Genomic DNA, 18,821 nt, shown 5'->3' with positions numbered 1-18,821 from the left:
CGAGCCGGCGATCCAGGGGAGAGGCGACGGCCATCCAGGGCGGGCCGGGTCTAGGAAAAAAGTCGCGGCGGCGGCGGCGGCTGCTCAGGGAAGGAGGCCCAAGGGCCGCGTGCAGCGGGCGGGGGGCGGCCTCGCTGCGTTCTGGAGCCTAGAGCTGCCCGGAGCCGGCCCGCGGGCGAGCGAGCGGAGGCGGCGGCGGCGGCTGCAGGAGCAGCGGCGGCGGCGGCGGCGGCGGCATCTCCTCCTCACATGACCCCACTGTTTGTCCCCGTGATCAGCGCGAGCGGCTCCCGTGTCTCCTCCGTCCCCTCCTGCCGCGCGGCGTGAGCGCCGGGCTCGGGGCCCCCCCGGCCGCCCGCCCCCTCCCCTCCCTCCCTCCCCTCCCCTCCCCTCCCCCCCGGGCCCGGCGCCCCCCCCGCCCCCACCCCCCCATGGACATGCTGGACCCGGGTCTGGATCCCGCTGCCTCGGCCACCGCTGCTGCAGCCTCCAGGTAAGGACGCCCGGCCGGTCCGTGCCCCCGCGCGCCCAGCCCCGGCCCTTTGGCCGAGCGGCCGGGCCGCCATGATCCCCAGCGGCCGCCGGGCCCAGCTCAAAATGGAGGCCGCGAGGGAGGGGGGACCCGCGCGAAATACCCCTGGCCCCCGGTCCCGGCGGAGCCCCAGCCCCAGACTGGGCCGGGCGGCATGGGAGTCCTGCACCTGGGCAGGGGGGCGGGGGAGCGGTTGGCCCTGACCCCCTCTTCTTCCCTTCCTCCCCGCAGTCACGATAAGGGACCCGAGGCAGAGGAGGGTGTCGAGCTGCAGGAAGGTGAGTGCTCGCGGGGTCGACCGGGGCCGCGGCCTGCGCCCGAGGTGGGCACTGGGGGCGCCCCGGCCCGCGCCACCTCTGACCATCCCCCCTACCCTCCTCCGACCGCAGGCGGGGACGGCCCTGGGGCGGAGGAGCAGACGGCGGTGGCCATCGCCAGCGTCCAGCAGGCGGCGTTCGGCGACCACAACATCCAGTACCAATTCCGCACAGAGAATAATGGAGGACAGGTGAGGCTGCGGGCCCGGACCCCGGCGGGGAAGTGGAGGATTGAGCCCAGGGCTGAGCGGGCGGGCTGGGAGGGGCTCGGACCTGGCCCCTGCCCGGGCCCCAGCGCGGGTCTCGCTGCTCTGCCGCCCCCTGCAGGTGACATACCGCGTAGTCCAGGTGACTGATGGTCAGCTGGACGGCCAGGGCGACACAGCAGGCGCCGTCAGCGTCGTGTCTACGGCTGCCTTCGCGGGGGGGCAGCAGGCTGTGACCCAGGTGGGTGTGGATGGCGCCACCCAGCGCCCCGGCCCCGCTGCTGCCTCTGTGCCCCCAGGTCCCGCAGCGCCCTTCCCACTGGTAGGTGCCCAGTAACCTCTGGGGGGATGGAGAAGGGACACTGACTCTGTTTTGGGGGAGCCCCAAGGGTAGGGCAGGTGGGACACAGATGCTGCCTTCAGGTCTTCTGGTCAAATCCCTGTTTTGCACAGTGAAACTTTGGGCAAGACTTTTGGAGCATATTTTTTTCTCTTTTTCTGTAAAATGGGGATCATGGTAACAGGAAAGCCTTTTAGAGTTAAAAGTGGGTCAGTTCACCAAGTGATTGCTGAGTACCTGCCAAGTATCAGGGCTGTGAGACACAGGGAAGAGTGGCACACACAGAGGAGTTACTTACTCTCTGTAGAGAATATGATAAACATCAAACACAGCAACTAGAAGATGGGTTGGGGAACAAAGATGGCTAAGGGTGGCCTCTGTGTCCTCCTACCCCTTAGGCTGTAATCCAAAATCCCTTCAGCAATGGTGGCAGCCCGGCAGCTGAGGCTGTCAGTGGGGAGGCACGATTTGCCTATTTCCCAGCGTCCAGTGTGGGAGATACCACGGCTGTGTCCGTACAGACCACAGACCAGAGCTTGCAGGCCGGAGGTAAAGGAAGGAAGGGGCCAGGGCGGAAGGCAGGGGAGGCAACAGGCCTAGCAGGGAGGGAAGCCCCCAGCCAGTTCTGACTCTGTCCCCATTTGTAGCACTAACCCCTGCTTTTCTTGCAGGCCAGTTTTATGTCATGATGACGCCCCAGGACGTGCTTCAGACAGGAACACAGAGGACAATTGCACCCCGGACGCACCCCTACTCCCCGTATGTGCAGGAGACCTGGCCCCAGGAGTAGAGGACACTGGGAGGGCCTGGTGCGGGGGCCCCAGAAAGGGAAGGTCTTCTGGAATGGGAGCTAGGCAGTTGAGCACACAGCAGGCAGTTGGTGTATTTTGTGGTCAGTTTCTGCTTCCCTAGTTAAAGTAAATAAGATATCCTTTTTCTCTCTCCATGTGGATTTATTTTGCAGAGATAATTTCTAAGTCTGACTCCTTAATAAACATTGGGACAAACGGCCCTGAGATGACTCGAGCCCATTTTTTCCATCCTCTTCTAGGAAAATCGATGGAACGAGAACGCCACGGGACGAGAGGAGGAGAGCTCAGCACAATGAAGGTAAGGTCAGGATGGAGCACCTGGGCCTCACAGGCACGGCCGTGCCCGGTGCTAGAAGTCATAGTTCAGTGGGTGTGCTGCAAGGAGTGTTTGTTGAAGGCTGGGAAGGTAGAAACGGAGGAGAAGTTCATTGTCAGGAGCAGGTAGGCAGGAGGTACCAGCTGCAGTGGTTTGTCATCGTGGCTAGTGACTTTGAGTTAACCACCAGTGTTTTAAATGGCAAGCTTCACATTCACGTATGGCTTTTCTGCTCCTCTTGAAATGCTGGGTTTCTCTGACTCTCCTGGGCCTGCCTTCCCACATGACAGCTCTTTTGCTCAAGTCCTTCATTGCCCTGCCAGCCTGGCTTCCAAAAATGGCTCTGCTCTAAGAGAGGGCACGGCAGAAGATGAAACTGCAGGAAGCTGTGCCTCTGGCTGAGGCTGGAGCATCCTGTCCTTCTCAGTTGGTGTTTACCAAATCCCACCCTCAGGTCACTTTGGCCCTCCATGCGGTACCCCAGTCCCAAACCCCATCAGCAGCCACTGCAGTGGACGTAGCCACTCACCAGTCCAGGGGACACTTCCACCCACACATGTCACTCAGCAGATATTTCCTGAAGGTGGAGTCTAGGCTGGACAGTACATGTTCTGTGTCAGGTCTGGGGCCGGGTCTGGAGTGTCACCGAAGCTCAGGGTAGTTCAGCCTGGTGTCTGACAGAACAATGACTCGGGGTCAGGTGACATTTCTCCAGGGAGGTGGCCTTTGGGAGTGCCTGTCTGGCAGAGGGAAGCGCAGGAAGGCAGGGTGGAGTGAGGCTGCTTTGGGGGTGCTGGTTGGCTTATGGCAGAGGTTCCATGTGGAATGCTTGGGAGAGAGCTGGGAGGGTCAAGGAGGGCCTTGAATGTCAGGGCAAGGCCCTGAGAGTCCAGAAGATGTTTGATTGGGGCTGGACTCATGCAGCTGTGTTCAGCTGCTCGGTGAGCTTAAGCGTTCACCCAGCAGGTATGTTACATACTATGTGCCAGACCCTGTGGTAGGCCTCAGATACAGCAGATAACAGAACAGATGACAGCTTGGCCCTCCCAGGGCGTTCACTCCAGTGGGAGAGACAGAAACTACACAAAGCTACAAAGTAACATCAGGTAGTGAAAGTCATAAATCACTTAAAGGAACGTAAGGCCAGGAAAGGAGGTGCAGGGTTATGGCGGCAGTGTGATCTCTAGGCTTTTCTAGAAGTGACACTTGAGGCCTGAGTGGGCCAGCCACGTTCCCGAGGAGGAGTCCCAGGTAGAGGGGAGCAGCAAGTGTCAACACCCAGGCCTGAGCCGGCACACACTTGGTTGGTGTGTTTGGAGACAAGCAGAATTTGGGAAAGGAAAGAGGAAGTTGGCGGGGTTGTGGGAGGACTGGCCAGGGCCAGACCACGTGGGGCCTTGTCAGAGGCTTTCCTGAGGTCACCCCCCCTCTGGGGTCTTTATTCTAGTTTGAAGGGAAGCCAGCAGAAGATTTGTGTGTGGAGGCTGGGTGGTAAGGGTGATGCGACACCAGAGTCTAGGAAAATGGGCGGTGACTGCAGACGTGAACCTCAGACAGGACAGGAAAAGGACTTGGGGGCGGGTAGGGAGAAGATTCTAAGGCTGAACAATCAAGGTTTTCTGAATCAGGGTTTCATGACGGGGTCAGGTCTGTTTAAAGGGAAGGGGTGAGTTGGAGCTTGGTTTTGGGTGTGGCAGGTTTGAGGGGCCTCTGACTGGCTACCCGGGCAGTCTTGGTTCTGCTGCTGACTGCTTGTGTGACCTTAGGCTGGTTCTTACTCTCTCTGCCTGTTCATAGTCTCCTGTAAGAATGACTTAGCGCAACTACCCCAGAGGCTCATAGCAAGGATGCAGTGCTTTGCGACTGAGCCCCCCAGCAGGGTGTGTGCCTCCTGGTAAGACTGTAGCAAACAGCTCTGGGGGTACCACCCAGCCACCCTCCTCCCCACTCTCACTCTTAGCCTCTCAGAGGATTAATCCACTTCCAAACAGTCTTGAATCTTTCTCGTGCTATAAGTCAGTCTTGCTCATAACCTTGCCCTTGCTCTCCAGGTGCAGCCTGCCCCCTCTCCAAACCTGCGGAGTGTTTGACAACACCCCTCCCCCCGCCATCCCCCATGTACCATGGGCAGTCTGGTTTCTCTACCAAAACGGCTCCATTTAAGGTCACCCACGACGACCTCATTGCCAAGTTGACTGGCTTCCTTTCTTGTCTGCGCTCCAAGCATCTGACCCTGCCTGTTCCCTCCTTTCGGGAATGTTCCTTTCTGCTCTACCTGTCTGGTTCTCCTACACTCCTTGCTTCTCCTTCCTCAGAGGAGGGGTCCCCAGTCACTCTGGGAAACTTGTTAACAATCATGATCTGCAGACTGTCCCTACGAATCGCTGAATGGGCAGGTCAGAAGGAAGCCTGGGAGTCTCTGTCTCAACCAGTTCCCCAGGTGATTCTTCACAGCAGGTGAGCTTAGAAACTGCTTTGTCTGTTGGTGGTTCTTACGGCCCGGCACCTCCTTCCAGTGACCTCGGGAGAGTGAAACATTAGGCCCAGGTTTGGTCACTGTCCCCAAGACCCTGTCCCCAGTTGTCAGTGTTCATCAATTCTCCCGGGAGAGGGTCTGCGAGCTTTCTCCAGAAAAGTATGTGACTCCAAAAAGGCCCTCCAAGAAGGACACCTGCTCCTCGGTGTCCTCCCAGGGCCTCCCCCGCCCCCTGCATATTGACAGCGCACAGAGCTGTCTCTGCGCCATCTCTCTGGAGCTCCGGGCCCGCATGTTGAAGTGCCCTTTCAGAATCTCCATTTCTAAATGTCCTTGAAACACCTTGAACCCAACTTGTCCAAAACAGAACCTGTCCCCCATCCTCCCCCGAGGCTCCTGTGCAGCATTGGTTCTTCCAGAGCAGCAGAAGTTGCCCATGTCACGATTACCCAGCCGGGCCTGAGAGCCCGGCCACCTCCAGCTCTGCCCTCTTCCCTCACGTCCGCAAGTCCTGAGAGGCTGTGCTGAGGTGGAATGGACCTCAAATCTGCTCTTTCTCCTGTATTCCCTCTTTCCCACATTTCTTGGTACCACAGGAGCCCATCTCTGGGCTGCGAAGTCCTGCGGGGCCCTGAGGGACTAAGTACACTTGGTGTGGTGGGAAGTGGGTGGATGGCCCACGGTGAACTGGGGCCTGTGTGTCCCACCTGACGGGCAGCCTCCCAGCACCAGCCACTGCTGCCAGAACCTCTGAGAAGCCAGAGATCCAGAACTTGATGTGAAATCTGATTTTTGAATTACTTTTTCTATTTAATTGGTTTTCACTCTTACTAATTTACTCCTTCTATTTAATTTGAGTTAAATATGCTGGGGTTCCCCCTGCTCCCCACTTTTAAGGATGACTTCAGGCTTTTCTCTTTTCTCAGTACATCCCTTTATTGTTGCAGATTGCAATCTAACACGGCTTTAGCTACGTCCCGTCTGGATATATGTTGTGTTTCATTATCATTCAGTTCAAAACATCTAGCTTTTCTCCTAATTTCTTCTTTGACTTGGGTTATTTAGGAGTGTGTTTAATTTATAAATACTTCTGGATTTTCTGAGTGTCTTTTTGTTAATGACTTTAATCTCGTTTCGTTGTGATTGGAGAACATACCCTATGGATATAATTTCAGTTCTTTGAAATTTATCGAGATTTATTTTATGGCCCCAGACGTGGTCTATTTTAGTAAAAGTTTTTGTGTGCACTTGAGAAGCGTGGCTATCTGCTCTTGTGTGTGGAGTGTTCCCTCAGCGATAACTGGGTCAAGTTGCTTGACAGTGTTCAGGTTTCAGTCCTGATTTTTTTGTCTCCTTGTCCTGCCCATTACTGAGAAGGGGAGTTGATGTTTCCAGCTCTGTTTGTGAATCTGTCTGTTTCTCCCATCAGTCTGCAGATTTTCCTTCTAAGTTATGTTTTGAATATTCTGTGAATATGACTGAAGCACTCTGTGGAACGGACATGGCCTGGGTTTTAACTGATCCTCCTCCATTTCAGTCTGCCCAAGCTGCAGGCCTGACTACATCACCACAGAGGGATGAAAAGGCCCTAGACTCGAGGGCCTAGACCCCTGGGGAAGAGAAGATGAGGTCCAGACCTGCTGGTGGGACATTCAGGTCCTTCACAACTGGTTTTTACAACCTTTTCCTGCCACCCTGCCCCACTCCCCTACCGACCAAAGTATTCCCGTGTCACTGTTTCTGGTTTTGTTTTTTGTTTGTTTGTTTGTTTGTTTTTAATGGAGGCCCTGGGGATTGAACCCAGGACCTCCACTGAGCTATACCCTTACCCCTCATTTCTCGGCTTTTTGACACCTGTCTACCTTATGTCCCTCCTCTCAGAAACCAGCCCAAATGTTTCCTTTCTAAGCCTTTCTTTGCAGAAACACCCCACCCCACTCTCACTCTCACTCTCACTCTTGGCATTGCTCCACCCTGGCATTGCCCGGGCACTCAGTACAGCCTTTGGTTATAACACGTAATCCTGTGGTGTCAGTGTCTCCTGTTCACGTGCATTTCCTGGTGGTGCTGTGAGTGCCAGCAGGACAGAGGTTGAGTCCACCATGGACTCCGGCCTCGTGGAGTGCCCTGCGCACAGCAGGGTGGGCAGTCCATTTTAAAGAAGTAAATGGGAACTGAGGAAGGTGTGCCACGCCTCCCCCCCAACCCCGCCCCAGTGGCCTGAAGTGAGTGCGTGGGGTAGAGCTGCAGCCTGGTGCCCGGGCCCGGGGATGCCGGACTGCATAAGGGTAGAGACAGGCTGAGACACCGTCTGCCGTCGAGATCCTCCGTTGGAACCTTAGACCCAAACATGCTGCCGGCTATGTGGTGGCGGTGCTGCCAGGCCCCGGCTAGACTCAGCTCTGCTGCTGCTTTGGGCCACGGAGTTCCCGGAGACTGTAGGGCATGGCTGTCCCTGCCAGGGAGGTTCACTCAGCACGAATAATGGGGCCCAGGTTCTGTGCACTGGCTGACCCTAGGGCCAGGATCAGGTGAAGCTCCAGCCTGGGCACCGTTCTGACCGTGGTCTGGGGGAAGTTTCGGTGGAAAGAAGAGAGGGAGAAGGAGGGTCTGTGTGGGAGAGTGTTGTCACCTAGGCCAAAGTGAGTGACACTTGGAGGTGGGGAAAGACTGGCCAGCACCGAATGGACAGGACCGAGCAGCAGGAGAGGACAAGACAGTTGGGTTTGCCTGTGAGTGGCCAGGCACGTTCTTTGAGGGAACAGCTGGGTTGTGTGGCAGTGCTGGCCTCAGAAGAGATGAGGAGTAAGGGACGTGCTTCTGGCCCACCCCACCTTTGTCTTCCTCCCCTAGACCCTCACCCAACCCCAAGAAAATGCCCTCTCGCTCTCCTTTCCAGATCCCACTTACCAGCCCTGTCCCCCCTCCTCCACAAACACTGCCTTCATTTGTTCGTGGGCCGTCCTGGCAGGGGAGTTGGGGATTGGTGGGGTGGGGACTTGTGTGTCCTCAGCAGGACCTGTTGCTGGGCAGAGTGGGTAAGGAAGGGCTTTGCTCAGGAAGCCAAACAGGGGTCTTGGCCTGCAATGTGGGCAGATGGCAGGCTGCTGTCACAGGTCGTGACATGGGCCTGGTAAGGAGCCAGAGTGAAGACACGTGAGCCCTGTCTGAAGGGGGCAGCTGCCACTTGACTCAGCAGACATAGTGAGATGGTGGCGTTTTATGAAATAAAACCACAAATCTGGACCGTTTAAGTAAAACCTACCACTAGTTTGCAAACCTGGCCTTCAGGATAGGGTTCATGTTGTTCCTGGGTGGTCCAGTGCCAGCCTGGGTTGCTGAGATTGCTACTGGGGCCCTGGAGAAGGATTTTAAGTAGATGTGAGGCGTGTTCAGACTGTCATTTTCAGGGTGAAGAGGAAGACAAGATCATGGGCCCCAGAACACAGGGGAGACCCGAGGATTGTGGAGAATCAGACGCAGGGGCCATGGGGACTGGAGAGGGGCGCTGGGTCCTGTGTACAGGGGCTCTGGCCTGGTCTTGCCTCCCAAGAATATGTGCCCACCGTAGTCACACCTCCATTTCTCAGAAGAGGCCAATTGTTATGTGGAATTCTAAATGTTGGCTCAAATTTTTTAAAACCTACGGGGCAGGGAAACAGAACGATCCCCACAGCCCCCAGCCATTGGTTCTGCCCTTCAGGTGCCTGTGGCCCTTGATGGCGAGAGTTTCTTTGTTCCTCCCGGGAGGCTGCCTGGGTTCAGATCCTGGCCCCGTGCTGGCTTATGGTGACCTTGGGCCCGCGCTGGGCCTCGGTGGCCTTGGGTCTCCTGGCATGTGCCTTGGGGGTAAATGGCCTCGGCGCAGAGGAAGCCCTGTGACCACAGCCTTGTTCTTGCTGTCATTCCCGCAGTGGAGCGGAGGCGAAGAGACAAGATCAACAACTGGATCGTCCAGCTTTCAAAAATCATTCCAGATTGTAATGCGGATAATAGCAAGACGGGAGCGGTGAGTGTCCTCCGGCCCCTCTGCCCTCGGGGCTGCGGCTGGCCCGCAGAGCCCCGGGCGGCCCGTCCTGGGCTGTGCCGGTGGGCTGAGGCCGGGTGGCGCCGGCTGACGGGTGCCCACCCCGCAGAGTAAAGGCGGGATCCTGTCCAAGGCCTGCGACTACATCCGGGAGCTGCGCCAGACCAACCAGCGCATGCAGGAGACCTTCAAGGAGGCCGAGCGGCTGCAGATGGACAACGAGCTCCTGAGGCAGCAGGTGAGGCCCAGGCCGCGGGCTGTCGGGGGGGCAGGAACCCCAGGACGCGGGGAGCCAGCCCCGGGCTGCTTGTCCCCTGTCGTGTCGCAGATCGAGGAGCTGAAGAACGAGAACGCCGTGCTCCGCGCCCAGCTGCAGCAGCACAACCTGGAGATGGTGGGCGAGAGCGCGCGGCAGTGACGCCCACCCCACCGTGCGGCGGGGGCTCTGGCCTCCGCTGTCCCCTTCCCCAGCCCTTAGCACAGAGAGGGACAGACGCCCCTCCCCCAGCTGCGTTTTTTTATAGTAGATTTTTAACAAAAAATGGAGAGAAATCATGCATTTCTGTGGATAAGCGCCCACCGCTCTCCTCAACTTGGAAAGGATGACCCCCCCTCCCCCGACTGTCTGTCTCCCTTCTGGCGGCCCCCACGAAGCCCCGGCACTTCTACTGGTCTCGCCTGGAGGCAAAAGGGAGGAGGACAGAGGCCCTGCCATATGCCTCTGCCTCCTTGGTCTCTAGAGGTACTGAGACAGGGTGCTTACGGGAAGGAGGGGAGCCTATGGGGGTCCCCGGGGCCTGGACCTAAGCAGGGAGGCCATGTCCCACCCCACCTCTTGTTTCTGGAACCCTGCTCCCCTTTGGGTGTGTGAGTGTGTTTTAATTTTCTTTATGGAGAAATGGACAAAAAAAAAAAATAGAGAGAGAGAGGTATTTAACTGCAATAAACTGGCCCCATGTGGCCCCGCCTTGTCTGTCTGTGTATCTGTCCATCTGGGGTATGGGGAGGGGGTCTGGGGCCGGTGCAGAGCTCCTGAGGATAGGGCCTCAGCTGCTGTGTTGGTGTTCCAGTCCCTGCCATCCTGTACTGCCTGTTACCCAATCTGTTGATGATATGGATGGTGAAATTAAGGAATGAGGAGCCTCTTTGAGGCCCCAGGTGTGCATGTATGGCGTGGGGGCAGGGGGAGCTGGGGTCAAGGACACGTCCCATGTTTTTGGAGGAGAGACTGGGGTCTCCCATGTCACCAGTTCATAAAAAAACAAGACTGGCTCTTGGCCTTGCCCCTCCAGGCCGACGCCCTCCCCTCCTCACCAGCCAATGGTGGGGCCTGGCCTTGAGCCCCCCACCCCCAGGGAGGGCAGATGGCCAGGAAGCCAGGCTTGGCCCGTCAGCCTGTCGCCTTGCGCTGTAGCTCTGGCGCCTGTGCTGTGACCCCTGCCCCTGGCTGATGATGAAACCTGGCCTGAGCCGAGATGCAGTGATGCCTAGCGGTGCTGGGGGATGCTGCTGTGGCCCCCGGGGGTGAGTGTGCGGCCCCTCACCAGACTCAACCTCAACCTGTGTGCAACTCCAGCCACTCCAAAAACCTAGGCCTGCCGAGTCTGATCACCTTGCTGGGCTCGCCCCGCTGCGCCCACCCCAGATGCCCCCCGCTGGTCCCTTCCTTCTCTCCCAGAGCCCTGTCTCCTTTTCCTGGCTGTTCCTCTGAGCCTGTTTTGCTGAGAGTGAGGGTGTGTGCAGCAGGGGGACCCTAAGGTGGAGTAAATGGGGAGGCAGGTGGCAGGGAGCAGCGTTACTTTCTGGAGGCCCCCTGTTTCTGTGCTGCTCCAGCGGGCCCTGGCAGGAATTCAGGGCTGGGAAGAATGTTCATCCCTTGGCAGCCCCGTACCCAGGCTCTGGTGGTAGGGTTGACACCAGATGGCCCTGGAGTGAGTGGGAGAGGGAAAATGGCCAAGGGCTCGTCTCCGGAGTCAAGGTTTGCCGTTCCGGGCCATGTGCACCGTAAGGTGGTTTGGTCATAGGTAGGGGTAAGGCTGCCACAGTCAGTTCCCCTTCCAGTGGAGTGTAGGGGACTGGCTCTCTGAAGAAAAGCCTGGTTTGTAGTGTTCACTGATGTCTGCAGTGTAAGTACTCCTGTACCCACATCACTGCTGGTTCCAGGTACCTGCACAGTGCCTCTGACTGGAACTGGCATGAGACACGCACAGTCTACTTGTGGAGCCATTATGAGCCAGATCCAGCAGACCCCTGTGCCCTCCTATGTTTTCAGGGAGGCAGGAGAGCCTGGTGAGAAGGGCACAGGCCCCGGTCAGGCTGGAAGCCCAGCTCTGCCTCTGACCAGGCAAGATTGGGCAGAGCCCTCATCTTTGCCTTAAGTTCCTCTCCTGTAAAGTGAAGGGAATCAGTCTCAGGTGGGCAGAGTGGGCTTCTGTCTCAGGGGCAGGGTCTGGGAAGCTGGCCAGCCAGGGGTCAGCAGCTGAGAAGGCATCTAGGGCCCCTGAATACAGAGCAGATCCAGGACTGGGGCAGGCAGGAGCTGCTCAGAGGAGGGTCCCATGGGCTGAGTTAACACAGGAGTCACTACATCTGCTTGCCTCTAAGGTGCAGTTGTCAGATGGTAGCTGTCACTGTCATTGCCATCTTTTTGGCCAAAAGTTCACAAGAACATTTCCCAGACACCAGGACCACAACTTAAGGTTCTGACACTTGGAAAAACCCCACATGCATGCTGGGGGCTCCTGCAGACACACTCTCCTGCATGTGGCCGTCACAGTGACCCCTCCCAGAAGTGAAGCCCCCAGGGACCTGGCAGGCGACAGCCATCCTCCGGGAAGTTTAGGGGAGGAGGACACCTTGCTCCTGCTTAGTGACCAGTTCAGCTCCTGGGTCAAAAGGGAATTTTTTTCTGAGATCAACAGGGTGATGTCACGTTGGGGAAAGTGTTTCCCAGGTGGCTGGCCAGAGGCATGTGTCTGTGGCCGCGGCTGCCCCACCTCCTGGACACACATCTGCTGGTGACACAACCCTGTTCCCTGCTACTCGGTTCCCGCTTATCTCTCCCGCCTTTTCGGCGCCACCACCTTCTTGGAAATGAGTGGGGCCAAAGGGGAGGGGGCTTAGCATCCCCGCCCCGCCAGGAGGTCCCATAAAAGCAACTGTAACTGGGTCCCCAGACTGCAGAGCCAGTCCTCCACCTGACAACTGGACAGCCAGACAGACGGCAAAATGGCACTGAACATGCAGATCCGGGCTGCCTGCCTCCTGCTGCTCCTCCTGGCCAGCCTGACCAGTGGCTCCGTTCTCCCGCACCAGGTGAGAACCCCCTGGGCCGGGGACCGGCTGGGCAGCTGGAATCGGAAGGGAGAGCCAGGCCCCTGGGAGGGGGCTGCTGAGGGCAGCTGGAGACCCCAGCACAGGGCCAAGCTCAGGACTGGGCAGGGCAAGGGGGACGGGCAGCTGCTTCAAGGGCAGAGATGGGGTACAGAGTGGCAGCAACCAGGGGACCCCAGTCTAATTCCACAGTGATTTACTGAGTGCCCGCTCTGTGTTAGGTCCTATTCTAGACAGTGGAGATCAAGCAGTGAACAAAGGAGATGAGAGGAGATATTCTCATAGAGCTTACGTCATGGTCAGGGAATCAGTCGGTGAACTTAAAAAAAGTAAACTCTTGTGTTTAGTGAGTGCTCTTCATGAATAACTAAAAGATGGTGGTAGAGTAATGATGAGTTAGCGGGGGGAGGGGGCTGCTTTAGATGGAATCAAGGGCTGTTTTGTGAGGAAATGTTACTTGACCTATGACTTGGAGAATAAGAGAAGGGGGCCGCAAGCCAAGACGGAGGTGGGGGCAGGTGTGGTGGACTTGAGGATCGGAGGGCTTGGTGAGTGAAGGAGATGGTACTTGGAGACCAAACCGTGGTCATGCCAGGTCTTGTGGGCAACTGTGCAAACACTGATTTTCCTCCAAATGCAGGGGAAGCCCTGCAGGCTTTTGAAATGGGAAAAGCTGAGAACTGACTGATAATGTGTTGGGGAATGGATTGTAAGGGATGAGATGCTGGCAAGGGGCAAGCATCCAGGCCAGGGAGAATGCTCTGGAAGAGTTAACAGCTGTGGAGAGAGGAGGAGACAGATCTGGGATGTTGGAGGCAGGAGACCCACCTGTGGGACGATGAGAAGAGGCCAGAAAGCAAGTTCACTCCAAAGATTGCAGCTGAGCCAGGGGATGCTAACCACCTGGGGATGAGCTGGCTGGTGGGAGCAAGTCTGAGGCTCCGCCCAGGCCCTGCCATCCTCAGTACCTCTTTGGCTTTCACAGACAAGACAGCTTGCAGACCTCCAGACCCAGGACGCAGCTGGAGTTGCAGCTGGCTTAACGGTGAGAACACGTGACACCCTCTTCTGAGCCCACCCCACCCCACCCCCTGCCTTCCCTACGCCCAGGCCTCGCTCACGCGCCCCTCCTGCCCACAGCCCGTGGTCCAGAGGCTAAGGAGGCGAGACACCCACTTCCCCATCTGCGTGTTCTGCTGCGGCTGCTGTCACAAATCAAAGTGTGGGATGTGCTGCAAGACATAGAGCCGCCCTGTCCCCCAACCACTTATTTATTCCCGCTGCCTTCCAACATTCGGTGAATGGTCTTGGAATAAAATGGCTGGTTCACGCTTTTATTTTCCAAACCGAAGTCTGTGTTCTCTTTTCTCCTTGACAAAAGCCTGTACCGGAGACTCGCTGCGGCCCCTGTCTTGTGAGGGGCCAGAGCTTGGTGAGGTGTGCGGGGTTGGTGTGTTGCAAAGGGTTGCAAGGAAGCTTGGAGGCTTGGTGGAGGGAATTTGTTTTCTCTTCTTCCCCGACCTCAAAACACCTCGAATTTATGTCATAGCAGCAGGGAATGAAAGTTGAAGTTTCCTCCTTGAAATCTTAAAACAAGGGTACAAATTCAAATGCCTAGCCAGAGTTCCCAAAGTAAGGTCTGGGGACTCCTCCAGGGCTCCACAAGGTGGAAACTACTAAGATGTTACCACTTTTTCACTCTTGTTCTCTCGTGAGCGTACAGCGGAGCTTCCCAGAGGCCCCAGGACATGTGATGTCGTCATCACTCTCCCGGCCAGTGGATTGTGTGCTTGTGTATCCTGTGCTTTAAACATTTCCCACTTTCAATCTCTAATACATTAAGCAACAATAGATATAACTCAGTAAAACTAAAGGTTTTTGGAGTTTGCAATAATTTTTCAGAGTATAAAGGGGTCCTGAGACCAAAAAGTTTGAGAATCACTGGCCTTCAGGGACCAGACAGGTGCAGTAAACAAGTGAGGTGTGATGAATTTGTTCCACAGGAGCCTCTAAACTTGTATTCTCTCAATAAGGACACACATTGCATGGGAGACACATGGGAACTGTTTATTCCCCTCCACAAGGGGTTGAATTCCCTCCCTTTCCTCTTGAAAACTGTATCCTTCTCAAATTAGGACTTTGGGTTTAACAGAAACACACTAGTATATATAATATAGATAAACAGCAAGGACCTAATGTATAGCACAGGGAACTATATTCAATTTCTTGTAATAAGCTATAGTGGAAAAGAATCTGAAATACATACATATATATAACTGAATCGCTTTGCTGTACACCTGAAACTGACATTATAAATCAACTACACTTTAATAAATAAAATTTAAAAAAAAAGAAAAATTGTATCCCTCTCAATTGATCTAATTTCCCCACTTTGATAGAAAAAGAGATGCAAGACACATTTCACTATCTCCTTAGCCCAAGAAAACACATCAGGACTAGAATGATGATAAAGCCACTTGGCCTCAATGTTTCATAATGATAGGCAGGGGGGAGGCTTGGGACCCCACAGAAAGAGGCTGCCAGGCATGGGTGCCATGCCCAAAGGCAGGCCAAACATAGCTGGAGCTTCTTTTCCAGAGAAGGTGGCAATCCTTATGTTTATCGGCAATTTCCTGATTTTTAAAATAATCAGTTTGGCAGATGATGAAAGGAATCTGATTTAAAAAAAAAAATCAACACGCTGGGAGCCAAACTAAACCCAGCTGGGAGCCAGCTCAGCCCTGTGCATCGTCAGCTCCTGCCTTGGAAGCCACAAGAGGCTGGTCCTCTGGGAGAGGTTTTCCTGAATGGAGACCAAAGGACGGGTAAGGAAGGCGAAGTGGGGAACTTGGCCTCTTCTCTGCTGCGGGATCTCGCTGGCATCCTCTCCCTGCTCTGAAACCCCACCTCCTCCTCTGTAAGAGGAGAGAAGCGTTTACAGCACTCGGCTCCCTGGGCTGTGGAGGAGCGAGGGAGGGTCTTGAAGGGGTTTTGGAAATTGTCAAATGCTTTGTCAATGTAAGGGATTTATATTGACAGGGGAGAGGGAGGGGGAGGCCTTGAAGACCCCTGATAAGTGCCCAGGAGGTGGGAGACCCAAAATTGCTAACTGCATTTAATGACATCAGTGCTTTTCTCTCAGCTTAGCCAGTCCTCCGGGTGGTCCCAGTGATGTGAGGCAGTTAGCGGGCACCAGAATCTCCCCGAGGGCCTGGTAAAATGCAGATGCAGCAGGTCTGGGTGGGGCCCAGAAGGTGCATTTCTAACAAGGTCCCAGGTCACATTTTGAAGACTCCTGCTGTGAAGCTGCCAACTCTGGCTGAGGTGAGAGATTGCCTCCTGGTTGGACCAAGCACCAGCTCCCACTCCAGAGAACACGGAGTAGGTGGGCCTGAGGGCTTGAGTCTGCCCTGAGATGAGTTTTGCTTGGTCTGCACAGTGTTTTAGAGAAAAATTGTGCTAATACCTAAAGATCAAAATATTTCACATAAAATCTGAACTCCTGCTGTAATGGGTTGAACTGAGTCCTCTAAAATTTAAATGTCGAAGTCAACCCCTGGACCTCAGATTCTGTGATCTTATTTGGCAATAGAGTCTGCACAGAGATAATCAAGTTAAGATGAGGTCATTAGGGTGGGTCCTAATCCAATAGGACCTCTGTACTTATAAAGAGGGGCAATGTGGCCCTCTTGACTTCAGACTTCCAGCCTCCAGGACCTTGAGACAATAAACTGTTTTTTGAGTCACTGAGTTTATGATACCTTGTCACAGTAACCCTAGGCAAACTAACGCACCTGCCTTGTCTGGAAGAATCAGGTGATCGGGCAGCACTGGTAGCTGGATCTGAGTGACATCTCGCCCTCCGGCTGGCAGGGACTCTGCAGTGCTCCATCCTCTGAAGGCTGGAGACGCGAGAATTCAGAGCTTGGTGATAGCGCCCTCTATGGGACACACTTGCCGGTGTGTCCTGCCCCCAGGGACTGGCTTCAGTTCACACCCAGAGGGATGACAGACCCTCAAACTGCACAAGCACCCAACCCCGAGGGGGCTGGTGTTGACGCTGAAGGCTGTGACATATGAGTCCCCCCGGGATCTCTGCGTCCTCCCCAAAGCCCAGGCACCAGGCCCCTCTCTCCTCTGGGACCTAGGCGTTCAAGCCCCACCCCATTCTCAATGGGCCTTTGTCCCTGACTGGGAAAGGCACGGGCAGAGTCTGACATCATGAAGCCTGAGGTGGGGGTAGGACTCCCCCTCCCCCTCCATCCAGCCCGCTCTGACTCCTCACGCCCCGCCCGAGGCTGCGGGATTTCCCCGCCCCTCACCCCCGCCCCCACTCCCCAGCCCAGGGCCGGGTTCTCCCTCGGGAGAAAGGACCCTCCCTCCTTTCCCTCTTCTCTGGCCCGAAGGAAGACAGAGGATGCCCCAGTGTGACTGGACTGCTCATGGTCAAATCACTACTACACTTGTCACACTACCACCACGGAAAGGTCATGACCAGTGGGAAGGGCTGGGGCAGCAGGAGGATCACTGTGATAGTCTGCTCACGGACAATCCCCACCTGGCTCCAAGAGTTGGCACAGTCCTTGCTGAGCACCTTCTTTGCACAGGCACTGTCCTAGGAGCTACAGAAGTGAACAAGACAGACAGACAGGCAGGATTCTGAGCTCAGGTGCCGGGGGCGGGGGGAAGCAGCTCACCAAGGGTGCAGGTGGGCAATACCATGCTGAAGACCATGGAAGGACAGGGTAGCATTGAAATCGAGGGGCTTGGCTTGGTGAGAGGGGCTGGGCAGGCTTCCAGAGGATGTGACATCCAAGATGGGAACTGAAATGAGGCCACTGCGGGCGGCAGAGTGGGGAGTGGGATGGGGTTGGAGGAGCTTTCCGGGAGGAAGGAACAAACGCAAAAGCCTCTGTTCAGAAGGTGCCACAGGGTATTTGAGGCACACATTTGTGCACCCAAACTGCATTTATGCATCTTAACTGCCAGGAGCCATTCTACCGGCAGGGTAGCCTGGGAGTAAACAGGCAAAGCCCTGTCCTCCTGGATGTCATGTTCTCACGGAGGAGACAGTCAATATACAAAGTCGTTTGTGATGGCCAGAAGAGCCTACAAGAGAATAGAGCAGGATGTGGGCACCAAACATGATTCAGGGAAGTAATTCTAGAGGGGGTGGGGGTTACTGGGACCCAGAGTGGGCATCCTGCCTCCTCTCCTAGCCACACTGGCCTCTGTGGCCTCCTGGGCCTGGGGTTATCTCTAAATTACCACCAAAATTCCCTAGAAGCTTGAGGACAATGCCTTCTGCCTCTCAGTCTGAGACTTCCAGAGATATCAGAGCACCCTCCCAGGGACCCAGAACCAGGGTGCGCAGTGATGGAGGGGGAACGAGTGAGGCAGCCACCCCCATCCCCTCCAGGAAGGAGCTCATGGAACCCAGGCGTCAGGCTGCCCAGTTCGAGCGGTGGTGACAAGGGCCCTTTGTGCCCCCCTCCCCCGGGGGCAGGGAGGAGCTGGGCCCTGGAGGCAGGCGGCCCCTGGCACCCAGGGGGAGGGGAGGGGCCGGCAAGTGGGGGCCTAGACCCTGGGAGGCCAGGGGACTGCGAGCGGGCGGGCCGGCGGAGCAGAGGGTACAGAAGCAGGAGCATCAGGTGAGTACTACAGCCGAGAGGGCCGGGGCCGGGAAGACAGCGGAGGACCAGGGCTGAGAGCCAGGGGCAGGGTCGCCCAGGGCCTGCGCAAGGCATTGTGGCCTGGGCCACGGCGGGTCACTGTGAACTGCCACTAATTTAGGAGGGGGGACAGTGTTGCTTAGGACTCCTTTGGCCATGGGCAGGAACCCCAGGGGTTTGGGAAGAAAACACAGAGAGAAAGAATGAAGCACGCTCCTCAGAACCCCTCTGGTGGAGGTTCTGCAGCAACAGCTGCCCTGAGGCTCCTATGTTTGGGGCAGATGGGGTGGAAGTGGTCCTGGGCCAGGTGAAGAGCAGAAGGATGCCCAGCTGATCAGACACCTGCATCCTGCCATCTGGGAGGGGGTGGGGGCAGTGAGCTCTGAGTGAACGAGTTCCAGCACCTGAGTGCATGAAGGGGCGTGTGCGCACGCACAGGCACCTCTCCGCGTGAGTCTTAATCCATATCAGTATTTCTCTGCCTTTTTTGACACCCCACTAAGGAAATTTTATGACCTGTTTTTCCTAATCCTTCTTCCCCCTTGAAATGTTAAAACTACGGATTTACTGTATATGTTTAGGTGCTGTGGCCCTTTAGAGAGCCACAAACCACTGTAGTAGCTAAGACGTTTCCGGACCCCACCCCAAGAACCATTTTTCACCCCCATTCAGAATGCCCGGTCTACACCTGCATTTTGCAGGTCTGCCCAGGCCCTGTGGCCCTCACCTTTGTCAGTCCTGTACCTTCCTGTCGCAGGTACAAAGATAGCATCTGCCTCTTGTCCGTCAT

The 18,821-nt window shown here is 56.1% G+C and overlaps 2 protein-coding genes across 2 annotated transcripts; both read left to right on the top strand.

The window, feature by feature from the left end:
• The first annotated feature begins 351 nt into the window (after positions 1-351).
• On the top strand, positions 352-9,995 carry USF2 (upstream transcription factor 2, c-fos interacting). The gene is made up of 10 exons (XM_032488108.1): positions 352-493; positions 764-810; positions 922-1,040; positions 1,177-1,377; positions 1,794-1,944; positions 2,067-2,154; positions 2,447-2,505; positions 8,914-9,008; positions 9,136-9,264; positions 9,355-9,995. Exons 1-10 carry the CDS (start codon positions 432-434, stop codon positions 9,442-9,444), a joined length of 1,041 nt encoding a protein of 346 aa, XP_032343999.1. The 5' UTR covers positions 352-431; the 3' UTR covers positions 9,445-9,995.
• Positions 9,996-12,202: 2,207 nt separating this feature from the next.
• Positions 12,203-13,705, top strand: HAMP (hepcidin antimicrobial peptide). Its single transcript, XM_032488165.1, has 3 exons — positions 12,203-12,341; positions 13,345-13,404; positions 13,500-13,705. Exons 1-3 carry the CDS (start codon positions 12,255-12,257, stop codon positions 13,602-13,604), a joined length of 252 nt encoding a protein of 83 aa, XP_032344056.1. The 5' UTR covers positions 12,203-12,254; the 3' UTR covers positions 13,605-13,705.
• The last annotated feature ends 5,116 nt before the right edge of the window (positions 13,706-18,821 follow it).

The sequence above is a fragment of the Camelus ferus genome, chromosome 9 (assembly GCF_009834535.1).
Source record: "Camelus ferus isolate YT-003-E chromosome 9, BCGSAC_Cfer_1.0, whole genome shotgun sequence".
Classification (NCBI taxonomy): Eukaryota; Metazoa; Chordata; class Mammalia; order Artiodactyla; family Camelidae; genus Camelus; species Camelus ferus.
This window is presented reverse-complemented; position numbering and strand designations above follow the sequence as displayed.

Bases quoted from the DNA above. Each gene is read 5' to 3' on its own strand.
- HAMP (XM_032488165.1), top strand. From the start codon at position 12,255: ATGGCACTGAACATGCAGATCCGGGCTGCCTGCCTCCTGCTGCTCCTC. The intron at 12,342-13,344 runs GTGAGAACCCCC...TGGCTTTCACAG, and splicing joins GCTCCGTTCTCCCGCACCAG to ACAAGACAGCTTGCAGACCT. The intron at 13,405-13,499 runs GTGAGAACACGT...TCCTGCCCACAG, and splicing joins GAGTTGCAGCTGGCTTAACG to CCCGTGGTCCAGAGGCTAAG.
- USF2 (XM_032488108.1), top strand. From the start codon at position 432: ATGGACATGCTGGACCCGGGTCTGGATCCCGCTGCCTCGGCCACCGCT. The intron at 1,378-1,793 runs GTAGGTGCCCAG...CCTACCCCTTAG, and splicing joins CCGCAGCGCCCTTCCCACTG to GCTGTAATCCAAAATCCCTT. The intron at 9,265-9,354 runs GTGAGGCCCAGG...GTCGTGTCGCAG, and splicing joins ACGAGCTCCTGAGGCAGCAG to ATCGAGGAGCTGAAGAACGA.